The sequence below is a fragment of the Oncorhynchus nerka genome, linkage group LG4 (genome assembly GCF_034236695.1).
Source record: "Oncorhynchus nerka isolate Pitt River linkage group LG4, Oner_Uvic_2.0, whole genome shotgun sequence".
NCBI classification, from domain to species: domain Eukaryota; kingdom Metazoa; phylum Chordata; class Actinopteri; order Salmoniformes; family Salmonidae; genus Oncorhynchus; species Oncorhynchus nerka.
In genome coordinates this window covers 18,500,391-18,522,820 of record NC_088399.1, presented here as the reverse complement: position 1 = coordinate 18,522,820, position 22,430 = coordinate 18,500,391, and the positions used below count along the sequence as shown (strand labels likewise).

General features: G+C 47.3%; 1 protein-coding gene across 3 annotated transcripts in view; it reads left to right on the top strand.

The window, feature by feature from the left end:
- garnl3 (GTPase activating Rap/RanGAP domain like 3) overlaps nucleotides 1-22,430 on the top strand; it is a 331,807-nt gene that overhangs the window by 231,235 nt on the left and 78,142 nt on the right. For all 3 annotated transcript variants that reach the window (XM_065017302.1, XM_065017300.1, XM_065017301.1), the window contains exons 21-22: nucleotides 802-918; nucleotides 7,160-7,326. In XM_065017302.1, the coding sequence (XP_064873374.1) occupies nucleotides 802-918; nucleotides 7,160-7,326 (284 nt within the window). The remainder of the gene's footprint in view (nucleotides 1-801; nucleotides 919-7,159; nucleotides 7,327-22,430) is intronic.

Here is a 22,430-nt window from a genome sequence, read left to right as displayed (position 1 = left end):
TAATTCATGCACCATAATAGTGACAGACAGAACTCACTAAATTGTGACAGAGCATCTCTTTAAATGAGCTGCTACCAGTGTTCGGATTCCATAGAGATTTAGTTAAAGGACCAATGCAGTAAAAAATAAATACAGATTTTCATGTGTTTTATATTATATTGAAACTATCACTGGAAAAGTATGATTTTTTTATCAGTGCTATTTCCTGATAGTTGCTGGTTGGTTTGCATATGTGGGAGAGTCGGCATTCCATTGTGACATCACCATGCAGTAAATTGGTTAATAGACCAATGACAAAGTGAGTTCCAAACCTCTCGGCCAATAACAGCTAGATCTCAGTTTCCCCCTCCCTACTCAGACTTTTCCAGACAGTCTTAGCAAAGATCTTGCTGGATAAATAGTTTTTTGCTAAAAAGTCTATTATATTAAGGTACCCAGAAATAATATGATATTGAAATAAAAGCAGCTAAATTTGGCCTTTAACATGCTACATGTGTCAGAACACAGGTGGGTTTGTGGGTGGATACAGACTACAGGTTACCAACAGCGGAAGACTTTTACAGAAACATGGAAAACAGAACAACATTTAGAAAAAATGTATTAAATGTCCAATCTGGAATATTTGCATATTTCTACCATTTTGATTTCATAGTCTGTCAGGCCACAGCTGTGTTTATTCATTTGAAGCTGGTTACATTTCTCAATCGCTATCCTTCGTTTTATATCTCAGGGCTACTTTTGGGCTGAAACACAAACCCCAGATTAGCTTCCATGAGGATGTTTTGTTGTGTTGTTTCCCAGGGAAGGATGCGCGTCTCTATGTGTTCAGACTGAGCATGCTCAAGAGAGGCTTGGAGGAGAGGCAGCTGGTTCGCACCAAGTGTGACAGTGGAGAGAACAAACTGGAAAAGACCAAAGGTTCACACACACACACACACACACACACACACACACAGGGGTGTCATGCACCCATTCTTTTGGAGGGGTGTGAGGATCGGGTGGGGGTCGTCCATCTGAGAATTGTTCAAACATCTGAAACAACTTGTTCCTGCAATCTAGAGGTATAATCATTATGCCTAATTCTACGTGAAAAGAAGAAAAAACTATATCGAAGCATAATCTCTTTATCTGTTAAATTGTCATTTTAATTCATGATGCACATTGATTCTTTAAGAACATTTATGCCTTAGTACAACTGCCACACTGGTATCATAACCCAAGAATTCAAGCAATGTCTGTATTTTGTAAAGTCTAGCAACCTTGCCAGCACACATGTCAGCTAAGCTAGTTGGACAAACTGCTCTATATAGGAACATACAGGACCTTCAGACAGTATTCACATGTCAGCTAAGCTAGTTGGACAAACTGCTCTATATAGGAACATACAGGACCTTCAGACAGTATTCACATGTCAGCTAAGCTAGTTGGACAAACTGCTCTATATAGGAACATACAGGACCTTCAGACAGTATTCACATGTCAGCTAAGCTAGTTGGACAAACTGCTCTATATAGGAACATACAGGACCTTCAGACAGTATTCACATGTCAGCTAAGCTAGTTAGACAAACTGCTCTATATAGGAACATACAGGACCTTCAGACAGTATTCACATGTCAGCTAAGCTAGTTGGACAAACTGCTCTATATAGGAACATACAGGACCTTCAGACAGTATTCACATGTCAGCTAAGCTAGTTGGACAAACTGCTCTATATAGGAACATACAGGACCTTCAGACAGTATTCACATGTCAGCTAAGCTAGTTGGACAAACTGCTCTATATAGGAACATACAGGACTTTCAGACAGTATTCACATGTCAGCTAAGCTAGTTGGACAAACTGCTCTATATAGGAACATACAGGACCTTCAGACAGTATTCACATGTCAGCTAAGCTAGTTGGACAAACTGCTCTATATAGGAACATACAGGACCTTCAGACAGTATTCACATGTCAGCTAAGCTAGTTAGACAAACTGCTCTATATAGGAACATACAGGACCTTCAGACAGTATTCACATGTCAGCTAAGCTAGTTGGACAAACTGCTCTATATAGGAACATACAGGACCTTCAGACAGTATTCACATGTCAGCTAAGCTAGTTGGACAAACTGCTCTATATAGGAACATACAGGACCTTCAGACAGTATTCACATGTCAGCTAAGCTAGTTGGACAAACTGCTCTATATAGGAACATACAGGACCTTCAGACAGTATTCACATGTCAGCTAAGCTAGTTGGACAAACTGCTCTATATAGGAACATACAGGACCTTCAGACAGTATTCACATGTCAGCTAAGCTAGTTGGACAAACTGCTCTATATAGGAACATACAGGACCTTCAGACAGTATTCACATGTCAGCTAAGCTAGTTGAACAAACTGCTCTATATAGGAACATACAGGACCTTCAGACAGTATTCACATGTCAGCTAAGCTAGTTGGACAAACTGCTCTATATAGGAACATACAGGACCTTCAGACAGTATTCACATGTCAGCTAAGCTAGTTGAACAAACTGCTCTATATAGGAACATACAGGACCTTCAGACAGTATTCACATGTCAGCTAAGCTAGTTGGACAAACTGCTCTATATAGGAACATACAGGACCTTCAGACAGTATTCACATGTCAGCTAAGCTAGTTGGACAAACTGCTCTATATAGGAACATACAGGACCTTCAGACAGTATTCACATGTCAGCTAAGCTAGTTGGACAAACTGCTCTATATAGGAACATACAGGACCTTCAGACAGTATTCACATGTCAGCTAAGCTAGTTGGACAAACTGCTCTATATAGGAACATACAGGACCTTCAGACAGTATTCACATGTCAGCTAAGCTAGTTGGACAAACTGCTCTATATAGGAACATACAGGACCTTCAGACAGTATTCACTCTCCTTGACCTTTTCCACATTTTGTTTTTACAACCTTCATTTAAAATGGATTCAATTGTGATTTTGTGTCACTGCCCTACACACAATACCCCATAATGTAAAAGTGGAATTATGTTTTTAGACATTTTTACAAATGAATTAAAACTGAAAATCTGCAATGCCTTGAGTCAATAAGTATTTTATCCTTTGTTATGACAAGCCTAAATAAGTTCAGGGGTAAAGATTTGTTTAACAAGTCATAATAAGTTGCATAGAATAACTCTGTGTGCACGTATAGTGTCACTTGAAACCCTCTCTGTAGCAGAGGGGAGTAGCAGAGGGAGGGATAGTAGAGGGAGGGATAGCAGAGGGAGGGATAGCAGAGGGAGGGATAGCAGAGGGAGGGGTAGCAGAGGGAGGGATGGCAGAGGGAGGGATGGCAGAGGGAAGGATGGCAGAGGGAGGGATAGCAGAGGGGAGTAGCAGAGGGAGGGATAGCAGAGGGAAGGATGGCAGAGGGAGGGGTAGCAGAGGGAGGGATGGCAGAGGGAGGGATGGCAGAGGGAAGGATGGCAGAGGGAGGGATAGCAGAGGGGAGTAGCAGAGGGAGGGATGGCAGAGGGAGGGATGGCAGAGGGAGGGATGGCAGAGGGAGGGATAGCAGAGGGAAGGATGGCAGAGGGAGTAGCAGAGGGAGGGATAGCAGAGGGGAGTAGCAGAGGGAGGGATAGCAGAGGGGAGTAGCAGAGGGAGGGATAGCAGAGGGAAGGATGGCAGAGGGAGGGATGGCAGAGGGAGGGATGGCAGAGGGAGGGATAGCAGAGGGAGGGATATCAGAGGGAAGGATAGCAGGGGGAAGGATGGCAGAGGGAGGGATAGCAGAGGGAAGGATGGCAGAGGGAGGGATAGCAGAGGGAGGGATGGCAGAGGGAGGGATAGCAGAGGGAAGGATGGCAGAGGGAGGGGTAGCAGAGGGAGAGATAGCAGAGGGAGGGGTAGCAGAGGGAGGGATGGCAGAGGGAAGGATGGCAGAGGGAGGGGTAGCAGAGGGAAGGATGGCAGAGGGAGGGATAGCAGAGGGAGGGATAGCAGAGGGAAGGGTGGCAGAGGGAGGGATAGCAGAGGGAGGGGTAGCAGAGGGAGGGATAGCAGAGGGAAGGGTGGCAGAGGGAGGGATAGCAGAGGGAAGGATGGCAGAGGGAGGGATAGCAGAGGGAGGGATGGCAGAGGGAAGGGTGGCAGAGGGAGGGATAGCAGAGGGAAGGATGGCAGAGGGAGGGATAGCAGAGGGAGGGGTAGCAGAGGGAGGGATAGCAGAGGGAAGGGTGGCAGAGGGAAGGTGGCAGAGGGAGGGATGGCAGAGGGAAGGGTGGCAGAGGGAGGGATAGCAGAGGGAAGGATGGCAGAGGGAGGGGTAGCAGAGGGAGGGATAGCAGAGGGAAGGATGGCAGGGGAGGGGTAGCAGAGGGAGGGATAGCAGAGGAAGGGTGGCAGAGGGAGGGGTAGCAGAGGGAGGGATAGCAGAGGGAGGGGTGGCAGAGGGAGGGATAGCAGAGGGAAGGATGGCAGAGGGAGGGATAGCAGAGGGAAGGATGGCAGAGGGAAGGATGGCAGAGGGAAGGATAGCAGAGGGAGGGATAGCAGAGGGAAGGATGGCAGAGGGAGGGGTAGCAGAGGGAAGGATAGCAGAGGGAAGGGTGGCAGAGGGAGGGATGGCAGAGGGAGGGATAGCAGAGGGAAGGATGGCAGAGGGAGGGGTAGCAGAGGGAAGGATGGCAGAGGGAGGGGTAGCAGAGGGAAGGATGGCAGAGGGAGGGATAGCAGAGGGAAGGGTGGCAGAGGGAGGGATAGCAAAGGGAGGGATGGCAGAGGGAGGGATAGCAGAGGGAAGGATAGCAGAGGGAGGGATAGCAGAGGGAGGGATAGCAGAGGGAAGGATGGCAGAGGGAGGGATAGCAGAGGGAGGGGTAGCAGAGGGAGGGATGGCAGAGGGAAGGATGGCAGAGGGAGGGGTAGCAGAGGGAGGGATAGCAGAGGGAAGGATGGCAGAGGGAGGGATAGCAGAGGGAAGGATGGCAGAGGGAGGGGTAGCAGAGGAAGGATGGCAGAGGGAGGGATAGCAGAGGAAGGATGGCAGAGGGAGGGATAGCAGAGGAAGGGTGGCAGAGGGAGGGATAGCAGAGGGAAGGGTGGCAGAGGGAGGGATAGCAGAGGGAAGGATGGCAGAGGGAGGGATAGCAGAGGGAGGGGTAGCAGAGGGAGGGATAGCAGAGGGAGGGATAGCAGAGGGAAGGATGGCAGAGGGAGGGATGGCAGAGGGAGGGGTAGCAGAGGGAGGGATGGCAGAGGGAAGGAAGGATGGCAGAGGGAGGGGTAGCAGAGGGAGGGATGTCAGAGGGAGGGGGTAGCAGAGGGAGGGATAGCAGAGGGAGGGATAGCAGAGGGAGGGATAGCAGAGGGAGGGATGGCAGAGGGAAGGATGACAGAGGGAGGGATAGCAGAGGAGGAGTAGCAGAGGAGGGATAGCAGAGGAGGGATGGCAGAGGGGGAGTAGCAGAGGGAGGGATAGCAGAGGGGGAGTAGGAGGGAGGGATAGCAGAGGGGAGTAGCAGAGGGAGGGATAGCAGAGGGGAGTAGCAGAGGGAGGGATAGCAGAGGGAGGGATGGCAGAGGGAGGGATGGCAGAGGGAGGGATGGCAGAGGGAGGGATAGCAGAGGGGAGTAGCAGAGGGAGGGATAGCAGAGGGAAGGATGGCAGAGGGAGGGATGGCAGAGGGAGAGATAGCAGAGGGAAGGATAGCAGAGGGAAGGATAGCAGAGGGAAGGATGGCAGAGGGAGGGATAGCAGAGGGAGGGATGGCAGAGGGAAGGATAGCAGAGGGAAGGATGGCAGAGGGAGGGATATCAGAGGGAAGGATGGCAGAGGGAGGGATAGCAGAGGGAGGGATGGCAGAGGGAGGGAGGGATGGCAGAGGGAGGGATAGCAGAGGGAGGGATAGCAGAGGGAGGGATGGCAGAGGGAGGGATAGCAGAGGGAGGGATGGCAGAGGGAGGGATAGCAGAGGGAGGGATGGCAGAGGGAAGGATAGCAGAGGGAGGGATAGCAGAGGGAAGGATGGCAGAGGGAGGGATGGCAGAGGGAGGGATGGCAGAGGGAGGGTAGCAGAGGGAGGGATAGCAGAGGGAGGGATAGCAGAGGAAGGATGGCAGAGGGAGGGATAGCAGAGGGAAGGATGGCAGAGGGAGGGATAGCAGAGGGAGGATAGCAGAGGGAGGGATAGCAGAGGGAGGGATAGCAGAGGGAGGGGTAGCAGAGGGAAGGATGTCAGAGGAGGGGTAGCAGAGGGAGTGATTGCAGAGGGAGGGATAGCAGAGGGAGGGATAGCAGAGGGAGTAGCAGAGGGAGGGATGGCAGAGGGAAGGATGACAGAGGGAGGGATAGCAGAGGGAGGGATGGCAGAGGGAAGGTAGGAGAGGGAGGGATGGCAGAGGGAGGGATAGCAGAGGGAGGGATGGCAGAGGGAGGGATGGCAGAGGGAGGGATAGCAGAGGGAGGGATGGCAGAGGGAGGGATAGCAGAGGGAAGGTAGGAGAGGGAGGGATGGCAGAGGGAGGGATGGCAGAGGAGGGATGGCAGAGGGAGGGATGGCAGAGGGAGGGATAGCAGAGGGAAGGATAGCAGAGGGAGGGATGGCAGAGGGAGGGATGGCAGAGGGAGGGATAGCAGAGGGAGGGGTAGCAGAGGGAGGGGTAGCAGAGGGAGGGATGGCAGAGGGAGGGTAGCAGAGGCAGATAGCAGAGGGAAGGGTAGCAGAGGGAGGGATAGCAGAGGGAGGGTAATAGAGGGAGGGGTAGCAGAGGGAAGGTAGCAGAGGCAGATAGCAGAGGGAGGGTAGCAGAGGGAGGGATAGCAGCAGCACTCGAGGAGGAATGTGCTCAGAGTAATGTGCTCTGAGTAATAGTAATAATAGTAATAATTTGCTCAGAGTAATATAAATGATAGTAATAACAGTAATAATAATAGTAATAGTAATAACAGTAATGGTAATAATAATAATAGTAATAATAGTAATAGTAGTAATAATTCCATTGCTCTATTGCATACTGTAGCTAACCACTCAAACATATTCTTCCCCTCTCTTTTTCTCTCTCACACACCTTTATCCTCTCTCTCCTCTCTCTCCACCTCCCCCTTCCTCTCTCTCCACCTCCCCCTTCCACTCTCTCCACCTCCCCCTTCCACTCTCTCCACTTCCCCCTTCCTCTCTGTCCCAGGGTGTCACCTATACTCCATCAACACCCACCATGGGTCAGAGTTGAGGATCGTGGTGGCCATCAGGAATAAGCTCCTCCTCATCACCAGGAAACAGCCCCGCCTCGACGGCCTAGGCCCCTTCGCTGCTGCAACCCACTCGCCCGTGGACCAGTTCCAGTACATACGGGTGAGAGAAACTGGACACACAAGTGGACACATACACATCGCGCAGTTTAATCGCACACAGAAACACACACAACACTTACACATTCTTTGGGGGAATTATTGAATGAGTTCAACAAGTCAATAATCAGTATACGTTCCAACTAAAATACAATCTAATTTTATTTGTCACATGCGTCAAACACAACTGGTGTAATCTTTACCGGGAAATATTACTTACGAACCTTTCCCAACGAAAATAAATTTGTAACACAAGAAGGATTTAAATAAAATACACAAGAATGGAGCTATATACAGGGAGTACCAGGTCAATGTGGAGCTATATACAGGGAGTACCAGGTCAATGTGGAGCTATATACAGGGAGTACCAGGTCAATGTGGAGCTATATACAGGGAGTACCAGGTCAATGTGGAGCTATATACAGGGAGTACCAGGTCAATGTGGAGCTATATACAGGGAGTACCAGGTCAATGTGGAGCTATATACAGGGAGTACCAGGTCAATGTGGAGCTATATACAGGGAGTACCCAGTACCAGGTCAATGTGGAGCTATACACAGGGAGTACCAGGTCAATGTGGAGCTATATACAGGGAGTACCCAGTACCAGGTCAATGTGGAGCTATACACAGGGAGTAACCAGTACCAGGTCAATGTGGAGCTATATACAGGGAGTACCAGGTCAATGTGGAGCTATATACAGGGAGTAACCAGTACCAGATCAATGTGGAGCTATATACAGGGAGTACCAGGTCAATGTGGAGCTATATACAGGGAGTACCCAGTACCAGGTCAATGTGGAGCTATATACAGGGAGTACCAGGTCAATGTGGAGCTATATACAGGAGTACCCAGTACCAGGTCAATGTGGAGCTATACACAGGGGTAACCAGTACCAGGTCAATGTGGAGCTATATACAGGGAGTACCAGGTCAATGTGGAGCTAGGGAGGGATAACCAGTACCAGATCAATGTGGAGCTATATACAGGGAGTACCAGGTCAATGTGGAGCTAGGGGGAGTACCCAGTACCAGGTCAATGTGGAGGAGGGAGTAACCAGTACCAGGTCAATGTGGAGCTATACACAGGGAGTAACCAGTACCAGGTCAATGTGGAGCTATATACAGGAGTACCCAGTACCAGGTCAATGTGGAGCTATACACAGGGAGTAACCAGTACCAGGTCAATGTGGAGCTATATACAGGGAGTACCCAGTACCAGGTCAATGTGGAGCTATACACAGGGAGTAACCAGTACCAGGTCAATGTGGAGCTATATACAGGGAGTACCCAGTACCAGGTCAATGTGGAGCTATACACAGGGAGTAACCAGTACCAGGTCAATGTGGAGCTATACACAGGGAGTACCCAGTACCAGGTCAATGTGGAGCTATATACAGGGAGTACCCAGTACCAGGTCAATGTGGAGCTATACACAGGGAGTAACCAGTACCAGGTCAATGTGGAGCTATATACAGGGAGTACCAGGTCAATGTGGAGCTATATACAGGGAGTAACCAGTACCTGGTCAATGTGGAGCTATATACAGGGAGTACCAGGTCAATGTGGAGCTATATACAGGGAGTACCAGTACCAGGTCAATGTGGAGCTATATACAGGGAGTACCAGATCAATGTGGAGCTATATACAGGAAGTAGCAGATCAATGTGGAGCTATATACAGGGAGTACCAGTACCATAATCAATGTGGAGCTATATACAGGGAGTACCAGTACCAGGTCAATGTGGAGCTATATACAGGGTGTACCAGATCAATGTGGAGCTATATACAGGAGTACCAGTACCAGATCAATGTGGAGCTATATACATAGTACCAGATCAATGTGGAGCTATATACAGGAAGTACCAGTACCAGATCAATGTGGAGCTATATACAGGAAGTACCAGATCAATGTGGAGCTATATACAGTAGTACCAGATCAATGTGGAGCTATATACAGGAGTACCAGTACCAGGTCAATGTGGAGCATATTCTACCAGTACCAGGTCAATGTGGAGCTATATACAGGGAGGACCAGTACCAGGCCAATGTGGAGCTATATACAGGGAGTATCAGTACCATATCAATGTGGAGCTATATACAGGAGTACCAGTACCAGATCAATGTGGAGCTATATACAGGGAGTACCAGGTCAATGTGGAGCTATATACAGGAGTACCCAGCACCAGGTCAATGTGGAGCTATATACAGGAGTACCAGGTCATGTGGAGCTATATACAGGGAGTACCAGGTCAATGTGGAGCTATATACAGGGAGTACCAGATCAATGTGGAGCTATATACAGGGAGTACCAGTACCAGATCAATGTGGAGCTCTATAGAGGAAGTACCAGTACCAGATCAATGTGGAGCTACATACAGGGAGTACCAGATCAATGTGGAGCTATATACAGGGAGTACCAGTACCAGATCAATGTGGAGCTATATACAGGGAGTACCAGATCAATGTGGAGCTATATACAGGAAGTACCAGTACCAGATCAATGTGGAGCTATATACAGGGAGTACCAGTACCAGATCAATGTGGAGCTATATACAGGGAGTACCAGTACCAGATCAATGTGGAGCTATATACAGGGAGTACCAGATCAATGTGGAGCTATATACAGGAAGTACCAGTACCAGATCAATGTAGAGCTATATACAGGGAGTAACCAGTACCAGATCAATGTGGAGCTATATACGGGAGTACCAGTACCATATCAATGTGGAGCTATATACAGGGAGTACCAGTACCAGATCAATGTGAAGCTATATACAGGGAGTACCAGGTCAATGTGGAGCTATATACAGGGAGTAACCAGTACCAGGTCAATGTGGAGCTATATACAGGGAGTAACCAGTACCAGGTCAATGTGGAGCTATATACAGGGAGTACCAGTACCAGATCAATGTGGAGCTATATACAGGGAGTACCAGTACCAGGTCAATGTGGAGCTATATACAGGGAGTACCAGATCAATGTGGAGCTATATACAGGGAGTACCAGTACCAGATCAATGTGGAGCTACATACAGGGAGTACCAGGTCAATGTGGAGCTATATACAGGGAGTACCAGGTCAATGTGGAGCTATATACAGGGAGTACCAGGTCAATGTGGAGCTATATACAGGGAGTACCAGGTCAATGTGGAGCTATATACAGGGAGTACCAGGTCAATGTGGAGCTATATACAGGAGTACCAGGTCAATGTGGAGCTATATACAGGGAGTACCCAGTACCAGGTCAATGTGGAGCTATACACAGGGAGTACCAGGTCAATGTGGAGCTATATACAGGGAGTACCCAGTACCAGGTCAATGTGGAGCTATACACAGGGAGTAACCAGTACCAGGTCAATGTGGAGCTATATACAGGGAGTACCAGGTCAATGTGGAGCTATATACAGGGAGTAACCAGTACCAGATCAATGTGGAGCTATATACAGGGAGTACCAGGTCAATGTGGAGCTATATACAGGGAGTACCCAGTACCAGGTCAATGTGGAGCTATATACAGGGAGTACCAGGTCAATGTGGAGCTATATACAGGGAGTACCCAGTACCAGGTCAATGTGGAGCTATACACAGGGAGTAACCAGTACCAGGTCAATGTGGAGCTATATACAGGGAGTACCAGGTCAATGTGGAGCTATATACAGGGAGTAACCAGTACCAGATCAATGTGGAGCTATATACAGGGAGTACCAGGTCAATGTGGAGCTATATACAGGGAGTACCCAGTACCAGGTCAATGTGGAGCTATATACAGGGAGTAACCAGTACCAGGTCAATGTGGAGCTATACACAGGGAGTAACCAGTACCAGGTCAATGTGGAGCTATATACAGGGAGTACCCAGTACCAGGTCAATGTGGAGCTATACACAGGGAGTAACCAGTACCAGGTCAATGTGGAGCTATATACAGGGAGTACCCAGTACCAGGTCAATGTGGAGCTATACACAGGGAGTAACCAGTACCAGGTCAATGTGGAGCTATATACAGGGAGTACCCAGTACCAGGTCAATGTGGAGCTATACACAGGGAGTAACCAGTACCAGGTCAATGTGGAGCTATACACAGGGAGTACCCAGTACCAGGTCAATGTGGAGCTATATACAGGGAGTACCCAGTACCAGGTCAATGTGGAGCTATACACAGGGAGTAACCAGTACCAGGTCAATGTGGAGCTATATACAGGGAGTACCAGGTCAATGTGGAGCTATATACAGGGAGTAACCAGTACCTGGTCAATGTGGAGCTATATACAGGGAGTACCAGGTCAATGTGGAGCTATATACAGGGAGTACCAGTACCAGGTCAATGTGGAGCTATATACAGGGAGTACCAGATCAATGTGGAGCTATATACAGGAAGTAGCAGATCAATGTGGAGCTATATACAGGGAGTACCAGTACCATAATCAATGTGGAGCTATATACAGGGAGTACCAGTACCAGGTCAATGTGGAGCTATATACAGGGTGTACCAGATCAATGTGGAGCTATATACAGGGAGTACCAGTACCAGATCAATGTGGAGCTATATACAGGGAGTACCAGATCAATGTGGAGCTATATACAGGAAGTACCAGTACCAGATCAATGTGGAGCTATATACAGGAAGTACCAGATCAATGTGGAGCTATATACAGGGAGTACCAGATCAATGTGGAGCTATATACAGGGAGTACCAGTACCAGGTCAATGTGGAGCTATATACAGGGAGTACCAGTACCAGGTCAATGTGGAGCTATATACAGGGAGGACCAGTACCAGGCCAATGTGGAGCTATATACAGGGAGTATCAGTACCATATCAATGTGGAGCTATATACAGGGAGTACCAGTACCAGATCAATGTGGAGCTATATACAGGGAGTACCAGGTCAATGTGGAGCTATATACAGGGAGTACCCAGCACCAGGTCAATGTGGAGCTATATACAGGGAGTACCAGGTCAATGTGGAGCTATATACAGGAAGTACCAGTACCAGGTCAATGTGGAGCTATATACAGGGAGTACCAGATCAATGTGGAGCTATATACAGGGAGTACCAGTACCAGATCAATGTGGAGCTATATACAGGGAGTACCAGTACCAGGTCAATGTGGAGCTATATACAGGGAGTACCAGATCAATGTGGAGCTATATACAGGGAGTACCAGTACCAGATCAATGTGGAGCTACATACAGGGAGTACCAGATCAATGTGGAGCTATATACAGGAAGTACCAGTACCAGATCAATGTGGAGCTATATACAGGGAGTACCAGTACCAGATCAATGTGGAGCTATATACAGGGAGTACCAGTACCAGATCAATGTGGAGCTATATACAGGGAGTACCAGATCAATGTGGAGCTATATACAGGAAGTACCAGTACCAGATCAATGTAGAGCTATATACAGGGAGTAACCAGTACCAGATCAATGTGGAGCTATATACCGGGAGTACCAGTACCATATCAATGTGGAGCTATATACAGGGAGTACCAGTACCAGATCAATGTGAAGCTATATACAGGGAGTACCAGGTCAATGTGGAGCTATATACAGGGAGTAACCAGTACCAGGTCAATGTGGAGCTATATACAGGGAGTAACCAGTACCAGGTCAATGTGGAGCTATATACAGGGAGTACCAGTACCAGATCAATGTGGAGCTATATACAGGGAGTACCAGTACCAGGTCAATGTGGAGCTATATACAGGGAGTACCAGATCAATGTGGAGCTATATACAGGGAGTACCAGTACCAGATCAATGTGGAGCTACATACAGGGAGTACCAGATCAATGTGGAGCTATATACAGGAAGTACCAGTACCAGATCAATGTGGAGCTATATACAGGGAGTACCAGTACCAGATCAATATAGAGCTATATACAGGGAGTACCAGATCAATGTGGAGCTATATACAGGGAGTACCAGTACCAGATCAATGTGGAGCTATATACAGGGAGTACCAGATCAATGTGGAGCTATATACAGGAAGTACCAGTACCAGATCAATGTGGAGCTATATACAGGGAGTAACCAGTACCAGATCAATGTGGAGCTATATACCGGGAGTACCAGTACCATATCAATGTGGAGCTATATACAGGGAGTACCAGTACCAGATCAATGTGGAACTATATACCGGGAGTACCAGTACCATATCAATGTGGAGCTATATACAGGGAGTACCAGTACCAGATCAATGTGAAGCTATATACAGGGAGTACCAGGTCAATGTGGAGCTATATACAGGGAGTAACCAGTACCAGGTCAATGTGGAGCTATATACAGGGAGTACCAGTACCAGATCAATGTGGAGCTATATACAGGGAGTAACCAGTACCAGGTCAATGTGGAGCTATATACAGGGAGTATCAGGTCAATGTGGAGCTATATACAGGGAGTACCAGTACCAGGTCAATGTGGAGCTATATACAGGGAGTACCAGATCAATGTGGAGCTATATACAGGGAGTAACCAGTACCAGATCAATGTGGAGCTATATACAGGGAGTAACCAGTACCAGGTCAATGTGGAGCTATATACAGGGAGTACCAGATCAATGTGGAGCTATATACAGGGAGTAACCAGTACCAGATCAATGTGGAGCTATATACAGGGAGTAACCAGTACCAGGTCAATGTGGAGCTATATACAGGGAGTACCAGATCAATGTGGAGCTATATACAGGGAGTAACCAGTACCAGATCAATGTGGAGCTATATACAGGGAGTAACCAGTACCCGATCAATGTGGAGCTATATACAGGGAGTACCAGATCAATGTGGAGCTATATACAGGGAGTACCAGGTCAATGTGGAGCTATATACAGGGAGTACCAGTACCAGATCAATGTGGAGCTATATACAAGGAGTACCAGATCAATGTGGAGCTATATACAAGGAGTACCAGTACCAGATCAATGTGGAGCTATATACAGAGAGTACCAGTCCCAGATCAATGTGGAGCTATGTACAGGGAGTACCAGTTCAATGTGGAGCTATATACAGGGAGTACCAGATCAATGTGGAGCTATATACAGGGAGTAACCAGTACCAGATCAATGTGGAGCTATATACAGGGAGTCCCAGGTCAATGTGGAGCTATATACAGGGAGTACCAGTACCAGATCAATGTGGAGCTATATACAGGGAGTAACCAGTACCAGGTCAATGTGGAGCTATATACAGGGAGTACCAGGTCAATGTGGAGCTATATACAGGGAGTACCAGTACCAGGTCAATGTGGAGCTATATACAGGGAGTACCAGATCAATGTGGAGCTATATACAGGGAGTACCAGGTCAATGTGGAGCTATATACAGGGAGTACCAGATCAATGTGGAGCTATATACAGGGAGTAACCAGTACCAGATCAATGTGGAGCTATATACAGGGAGTAACCAGTACCAGGTCAATGTGGAGCTATATACAGGGAGTACCAGATCAATGTGGAGCTATATACAGGGAGTACCAGTACCAGGTCAATGTGGAGCTATATACAGGGAGTAACCAGTACCAGATCAATGTGGAGCTATATACAGGGAGTAACCAGTACCAGGTCAATGTGGAGCTATATACAGGGAGTCCCAGATCAATGTGGAGCTATATACAGGGAGTAACCAGTACCAGATCAATGTGGAGCTATATACAGGGAGAACCAGGTCAATGTGGAGCTATATACAGGGAGTACCAGATCAATGTGGAGCTATATACAGGGAGTAACCAGTACCAGATCAATGTGGAGCTATATACAGGGAGTAACCAGTACCAGGTCAATGTGGAGCTATATACAGGGAGTACCAGATCAATGTGGAGCTATATACAGGGAGTACCAGATCAATGTGGAGCTATATACAGGGAGTAACCAGTACCAGATCAATGTGGAGCTATATACAGGGAGTAACCAGTACCCGGTCAATGTGGAGCTATATACAGGGGGTACCAGTACCAGATCAATGTGGAGCTATATACAAGGAGTACCAGTACCATATCAATGTGGAGCTATATACAGGGAGTACCAGATCAATGTGGAGCTATATACAGGGAGTAACCAGTACCAGGTCAATGTGGAGCTATATACAGGGAGTACCAGATCAATGTGGAGCTATATACAGGGAGTAACCAGTACCAGATCAATGTGGAGCTATATACAGGGAGTAACCAGTACCCGATCAATGTGGAGCTATATACAGGGAGTACCAGATCAATGTGGAGCTATATACAGGGAGTACCAGGTCAATGTGGAGCTATATACAGGGAGTACCAGTACCAGATCAATGTGGAGCTATATACAAGGAGTACCAGTACCAGATCAATGTGGAGCTATATACAGAGAGTACCAGTCCCAGATCAATGTGGAGCTATGTACAGGGAGTACCAGTTCAATGTGGAGCTATATACAGGGAGTACCAGGTCAATGTGGAGCTATATACAGGGAGTACCAGATCAATGTGGAGCTATATACAGGGAGTAACCAGTACCAGGTCAATGTGGAGCTATATACAGGGAGTACCAGGTCAATGTGGAGCTATATACAGGGAGTACCAGTACCAGGTCAATGTGGAGCTATATACAGGGAGTACCAGATCAATGTGGAGCTATATACAGGGAGTACCAGGTCAATGTGGAGCTATATACAGGGAGTACCAGATCAATGTGGAGCTATATACAGGGAGTAACCAGTACCAGATCAATGTGGAGCTATATACAGGGAGTAACCAGTACCAGGTCAATGTGGAGCTATATACAGGGAGTATCAGATCAATGTGGAGCTATATACAGGGAGTAACCAGTACCAGATCAATGTGGAGCTATATACAGGGAGTAACCAGTACCAGGTCAATGTGGAGCTATATACAGGGAGTACCAGATCAATGTGGAGCTATATACAGGGAGTAACCAGTACCAGATCAATGTGGAGCTATATACAGGGAGTACCAGATCAATGTGGAGCTATATACAGGGAGTACCAGGTCAATGTGGAGCTATATACAGGGAGTACCAGTACCAGATCAATGTGGAGCTATATACAGGGAGTACCAGTACCAGATCAATGTGGAGCTATATACAGGGAGTACCAGGTCAATGTGGAGCTATATACATGGAGTACCAGGTCAATGTGGAGCTATATACAGGGAGTACCCGATCAATGTGGAGCTATATACAGGGAGTACCAGATCAATGTGGAGCTATATACTGGGAGTACCAGTACCAGGTCAATGTGGAGCTATATACAGGGAGTACCAGGTCAATGTGGAGCTATATACAGGGAGTACCAGTACCAGATCAATGTGGAGCTATATACAAGGAGTACCAGTACCAGATCAATGTGGAGCTATATACAGGGAGTACCAGTACCAGATCATTGTGGAGCTATATACAGGGAGCACCAGTACCAGATCAATGTGGAGCTATATACAGGGAGTACCAGTACCATATCAATGTGGAGCTATATACAGGGAGTACCAGTACCATATCAATGTGGAGCTATATACAGGGAGTACCAGTACCATATCAATGTGGAGCTATATACAGGGAGTTCCAGTACCAGATCAATGTGGAGCTATATACAGGGAGTACCAGTACCAGATCAATGTGGAGTTACTGTATAAACAGGGAGTACCAGATCAATGTGCAGACATATGAGCTATTTGAGGTAGATATGTACATGAAGGCAGGGTAAAGTGACTCGGCACCAGGATAGATAATAATAAGGTATTAGAGGTAGATATGTACATGAAGGCAGGGTAAAGTGACCAGGCGTCAGGATAGATAATAATAAGGTATTAGAGGTAGATATGTACATGAAGGCAGGGTAAAGTGACCAGGTGTCAGGATAGATAATAATAAGGTATTTGAGGTAGATATGTACATGAAGGCAGGGTAAAGTGACCAGGCGTCAGGATAGAAAATAATAAGGTATTTGAGGTAGATATGTACATGTTGGCAGGGTAAAGTGACTAGGCATCATAATAGATCATATTAAAAGTAAAATAAAGAATAGAGTAGCAGCAGAAAATGATGTGTAAAAGTGTGTGTGTGTAATGTGTATGTATGTGTGTTTGTGTTGTGTTGTTATTTATGTGTGTGTTATGTGTGGGAGTTTTGTGTGGTAGTGTCAATGGAGTGTGTGTGAGTGAGTGTGTATATGGTGTGTATAGTCTAGTGAGTGTGTATAGTCTAGTGAGTGTGTATATGGTGTGTATAGTCTGTAGCGGTATTTATTAGAGAGGGGTAAAGAAAGATTTTGTTCGGGAGCCAGGCAGGTATTAACCATGCCGAAAGGAAAAGAGTAGAATAGAGAGAGTACCACTACCAGACCCACACACATCAGCAGAAAGAGATTGCCTAGAGTGTAGCCTGTTTACCAGATAGCCAGTGGAGAGAAAAGAGAATACACACCATATAAAACCCACATCACAGCACAGGGGTAACCCAAACAAAAATACCTCATACAATAATACTAATACTAATAATGGCAGAGCAATTCAACAGCAACTTCATACAAGAACGACCCCAGTCATCAACATAGGATTTGCAATAATCTGTATTATTTTCTAGTGGATGAGTGCAGAGGGTATGAATGTGGGGGTGTTCATCGACACAACAAAGGCCTTAAAAATGTCCACAGTCTTCTCGGCCACATGTCATTAGTACCCCTCACCTCAATACAGTTCACATAACAATACACAACTTGCAAGCAACCTCCCTTTTAACTAAAATGTCCATCAAAATACTTCTGGCAGGGCAATAATAGTCCAGCTCTAATGAACTTCAAGGGGAAGTGCATTTGAAAAATAGAGAGTCTGTTGCAGGGTAAAGCACTGGAACGAGAGGGAAGAGACAGAGAGAGAAAAAATGAAATCTTAGCTGTGGTCTTCAGGCCTGCCGTGTACCGTCTGACTGTCCGATGGTTTGTTGGTTTGTATGTTAAAGCTTCGCAACAATGTTGCTACGAATCCATGCGATCCATAACGGGCGCGGTCCCAAACAAAAACAACCACGATCTAAAGCGATCACACCGATGATTGAGTTAACTACATTATAAACTACAAACGCTGAAAACAAACAAAATTCTGCAGCACAGCACACACAATCAAACTGTCGCGCCACCCAAGAGCTCCTCCCCAAAGAGCTGAACGAGCTCTCTTTATTTCCTCCTTCCTTACTGCTCATGCACTCTTAAAGTGGCAGCGCACGGTGAAGGCTCCGTGCAGATTTCGCCACACTCCTCCCCCCATGAAAAAACAATGCCTGTAGAAACAAAGAGGATGCAGGCTTTGACAAGTTCATGTTCCTGCTACACAAAACCAGGGAAGTCCTCCTCATCAGAGTCCTCCACGAAAAGGTCCTGCAGGTGTTGCTTTTGCCTGCGATCCAGCTCTTCTGCCGTAGGGTAGCAGGGCTTTAGGTCAACAACATGCACTGTCCTGACATCTTCCCCAGTGTCCTCCAAACAGACCAAGTAGTTCACTGGTCCCAACTGCTGCACTACACGGTATGGACCTTTCCATCTCGAAGCTAGCTTGGCAGTGAACTTCTTAGATGCCTTTGACAGATGATGGGAACGTATCCAGACACGAGACTGGGGTGGAAAACACACGTCTCGTCTATGTTTGTCATAGTTTCTCAGCTGTCGTTGTTTGGCTTTGGTTTTGCTGGCCTCCACTCTGGCTAGCAAGGTGTGGTGGTGTTGTACGGCATCAAACGCTGGGCAGTTAGGTGAAACATTTGAACTTTGTAAGACCCTGTCCATCGGACCTTTTAGTGGTCTTCCCAGGTGGAGTTCGGCGGGAGTGACCCCAGAAGTCTCCTGCACGGCAGAGTTCAGTGCAAAGCGAAATTCAGGGAGATGCTGATCCCACCTTGTGTGCTGATCCCCCACGAATGAAGCAATCATCCCCTTCAGGGTTCGGTTTACCCTCTCGGTCAGGTTGGTCTGAGGATGATAGGCTGTGGTCAACTTGGCAATTACACCCCAGTAGGTACAGAGCTCTTTGTAGATTCCTGATATGAACTGCGGACCTCGGTCAGAGAGGATTTGGTCTGGAATTCCAAATCTGGTAAAAACCTCCCTTCGCAGAATTAGAGCAATGGCTGATGCAGTAGCTTTGCGGAGGGGAAACAACTCCACCCAGTGTGTGTAGTAGTCCACTACCACCAATAAAAATTCATTCCGTGTCCCCCGGCTGGGAGGAAAAGGTCCCATGAGGTCAATTCCCAACATTTCATTTGGATGGTTCACCACGGTCTGCTGGATTTTCCCGGCAGGTCTGCCAATGTCTGGTTTGTATTTCTGGCAGACTTCACACTGCTGTACAAACTTCCGGGTATCAACCCACATGCCTGGCCAGTAAACCACCTCTTGTAGTCTTCGATAAGTTTTAAAAACTCCAAGATGGCCACTCATGGGATTGGCATGATAAGCTTGGATTATCTGGTCACACAATGTAGAGGGAATGAAGACGCGATAATGGGTGCTGTGTATTCCATCTCCTCTTGGAGTTTTTCGATACACTTTATCCTGAATTATGCTATACTTATCATTGAAGCGACTCTTGGAGTCTTCTTCAGACAGACTCTTGTGGATCGCCATGATGGCAGCATCCTTCTGCTGTGCTCTCCATACACTCTCATCATCCAGAGGAAAGGAATCATCCAGACATTTAGCGGTAGTATAAGTACTGCACAAGGGAGGACAAACATTTGCAGTCTCTGTAATCCGAGAAAGGGCATCTGGTACAACGTTCTTTTCCTTTGCGATACTCAATGATGAAGTCAAACTTCTGCAGTCTGATAGACCAGCGAATAAGACGGCTGTTGGTCTTGCCTGATGCCAGAACCCACTGCAGAGCAGCATGGTCTGTGACAACGGTGAAGATCTTTGCCTCCAAGTAGTAGCTCCATTTCTCCAAAGCCCAGACCACAGCGAGGCACTCCCTTTCAGTCGTTGAATAATTCCTCTCGGCTGAATTAAGGGTGCGACTTGCATAGGCAAGAACTTCTTCTGTTCCAAGTCCTGTTTGTTGAGCCAAGACTGCTCCAAGTCCTGTTTGACTTGCATCCGTGTACACAATGAAATGAGCATTCAGGTTAGGATGTCCAAGCACTGGAGGAGTAATTAGACTGTTTTTGAGTGCTTCAAATGCACTTTGGCATGCAGGGGTCCATTGGAATTTCACACCTTTCTTCTTAAGGTGGTTGAGGGGTTCAGCTACCTTTGAAAAATCAGGCACAAACCTGTGGTACCATCCAGCCATACCCAGAAACCGCTGAACAGCCTTGAGGGATGTGGGAATTGGGAATTCCTGCACGGCTGCAACTTTGGCTGGATCTGCATGGATACCTTCAGCATTAACCACATGACCAAGGAACTTGAGTTCTGGCAGACAGAAACGACACTTCTTCAAGTTCAAGGTCAAACCTGCAGCCTTTAGTCTGTCGAAGACGGACTGAATGTCTTGCAGATGATCCGCAACAGAGGAGGAGTAGATTATGATGTCATCCAGATACACAAGACAATTTCTACCCCTCAGATCTCCCAGGACAGTCTCCATCAACCGTTGGAAGGTTGCTGGAGCATTCTTCAAACCAAAAGGCATGACTTTGAAGGAGTACAAACCAGCAGGGGTGGCAAAGGCAGTCTTGTCCTGACTAGCGGGATCCATTGACACCTGCCAATAGCCACTGTTCAGATCCAGATTACTAAAGATGGATGCTCCTGCCAGAGATTCCAGTATGTCATTTATGTTTGGTAGAGGGTAGGCATCACTTTCTGTTATGGCATTCGGCTTCCTGTAGTCCACACAGAATCGATATCCACCATCTTTCTTAGGAATCAGGACAACCGGAGAAGCCCATCCGGAAAAAGAAGGTTCCACAATTCCATTCTCCAACATGCTTTTGAGCTGTTCATTGAGAATTGCCAGTTTGGCGGGGGACAGCCTGTAGGGACGCTGCTTAATGGGGACCTCATGCCGGGTATAGATTTTGTGTTTGAAGACGGTTGTACGGCCGAGTGTAAGAGTACAGACCTCACTGTTCATGTCCAACATCTGGGAGAGCTGCCACCTTTCATCATCCGATAGACATGCCCGTTCCACCGCTTGCTTGATGTAGAAATCAGCATCCGGTTTGCTTTTGCTCTCGGATAGAAGGGGGGGGTACGGCGGTAATCAGGGTGATAGTTGGGTTCTCAGACTTCACTGGTGGAACATGTTTTTGTCTTTGTCTCTTTATATCTTCTCTGTCTCTGACTTGACCTTGTCCGGACTCTGCATAATGTAGCAGGCTACAACCTGAAATCAGTGCATTACCAGGTTGAAATGGATGAGGCTGGGAATAGTCAGAGTGTAGCCGATAGGAGGGTTCGGACATAGAGATGGTCAGTCCACTGAAGAACAGGAAGTCTAGGCCAAGGACTACAGCAAATCCAAGGCTTGAATCTGCAAGTATTGCCACAGGAAGGTTAATAGTCTCACCATGCAGTTTTATTATTATACTAATCCAGCCCAAGGGGGTGGTAGGTTCTCCATTGGCCAAGTACAATGGTCCCTCCTCCCATGTTCGTAGCTCCTCATGAGGTAATGCCATGTTCTGCCACAGGGCCTCTTGCATCAGGGTGTAAGATGCCCCTGTGTCGATTATGGCCTTCCCTCTCCAGTTCCTAACAGTCAGAGGAACCAATAGTTGTTGCGGAATAGGAATAAGACCGCTAGCTGTGCTGTCTAAAGGCTTCATGGTGGGCATTAAGGCTGACCCGATTGTATGCAAGCCACCACGCCTGTGTAGACTTTCAGTCTTCGGTCCTTTCTGACCTTTTCCTGAATCCTGATGCTGGACATAGAGCGGGCAAGAATCTGGAGGATGTTGGACTTTACACCTCCAACACATAACTGGACTTTTGTCCTGGATCTTGGGTACAAATATCTGAGACGGTTTAGCCCCAGGAGAGTTATGGGTATACTGGGATGAGGGAACAGTGTTTTTAGTTTGGAGGTGGTGCTTCCAGTCCTTCTCAAACTGAGTCCCAAGACGCACCAGATCATCCACATTTTGCACACGTTCTCGAAGTTGAATAGCAAGGCGGGGAACCATGTTCTTAAGAA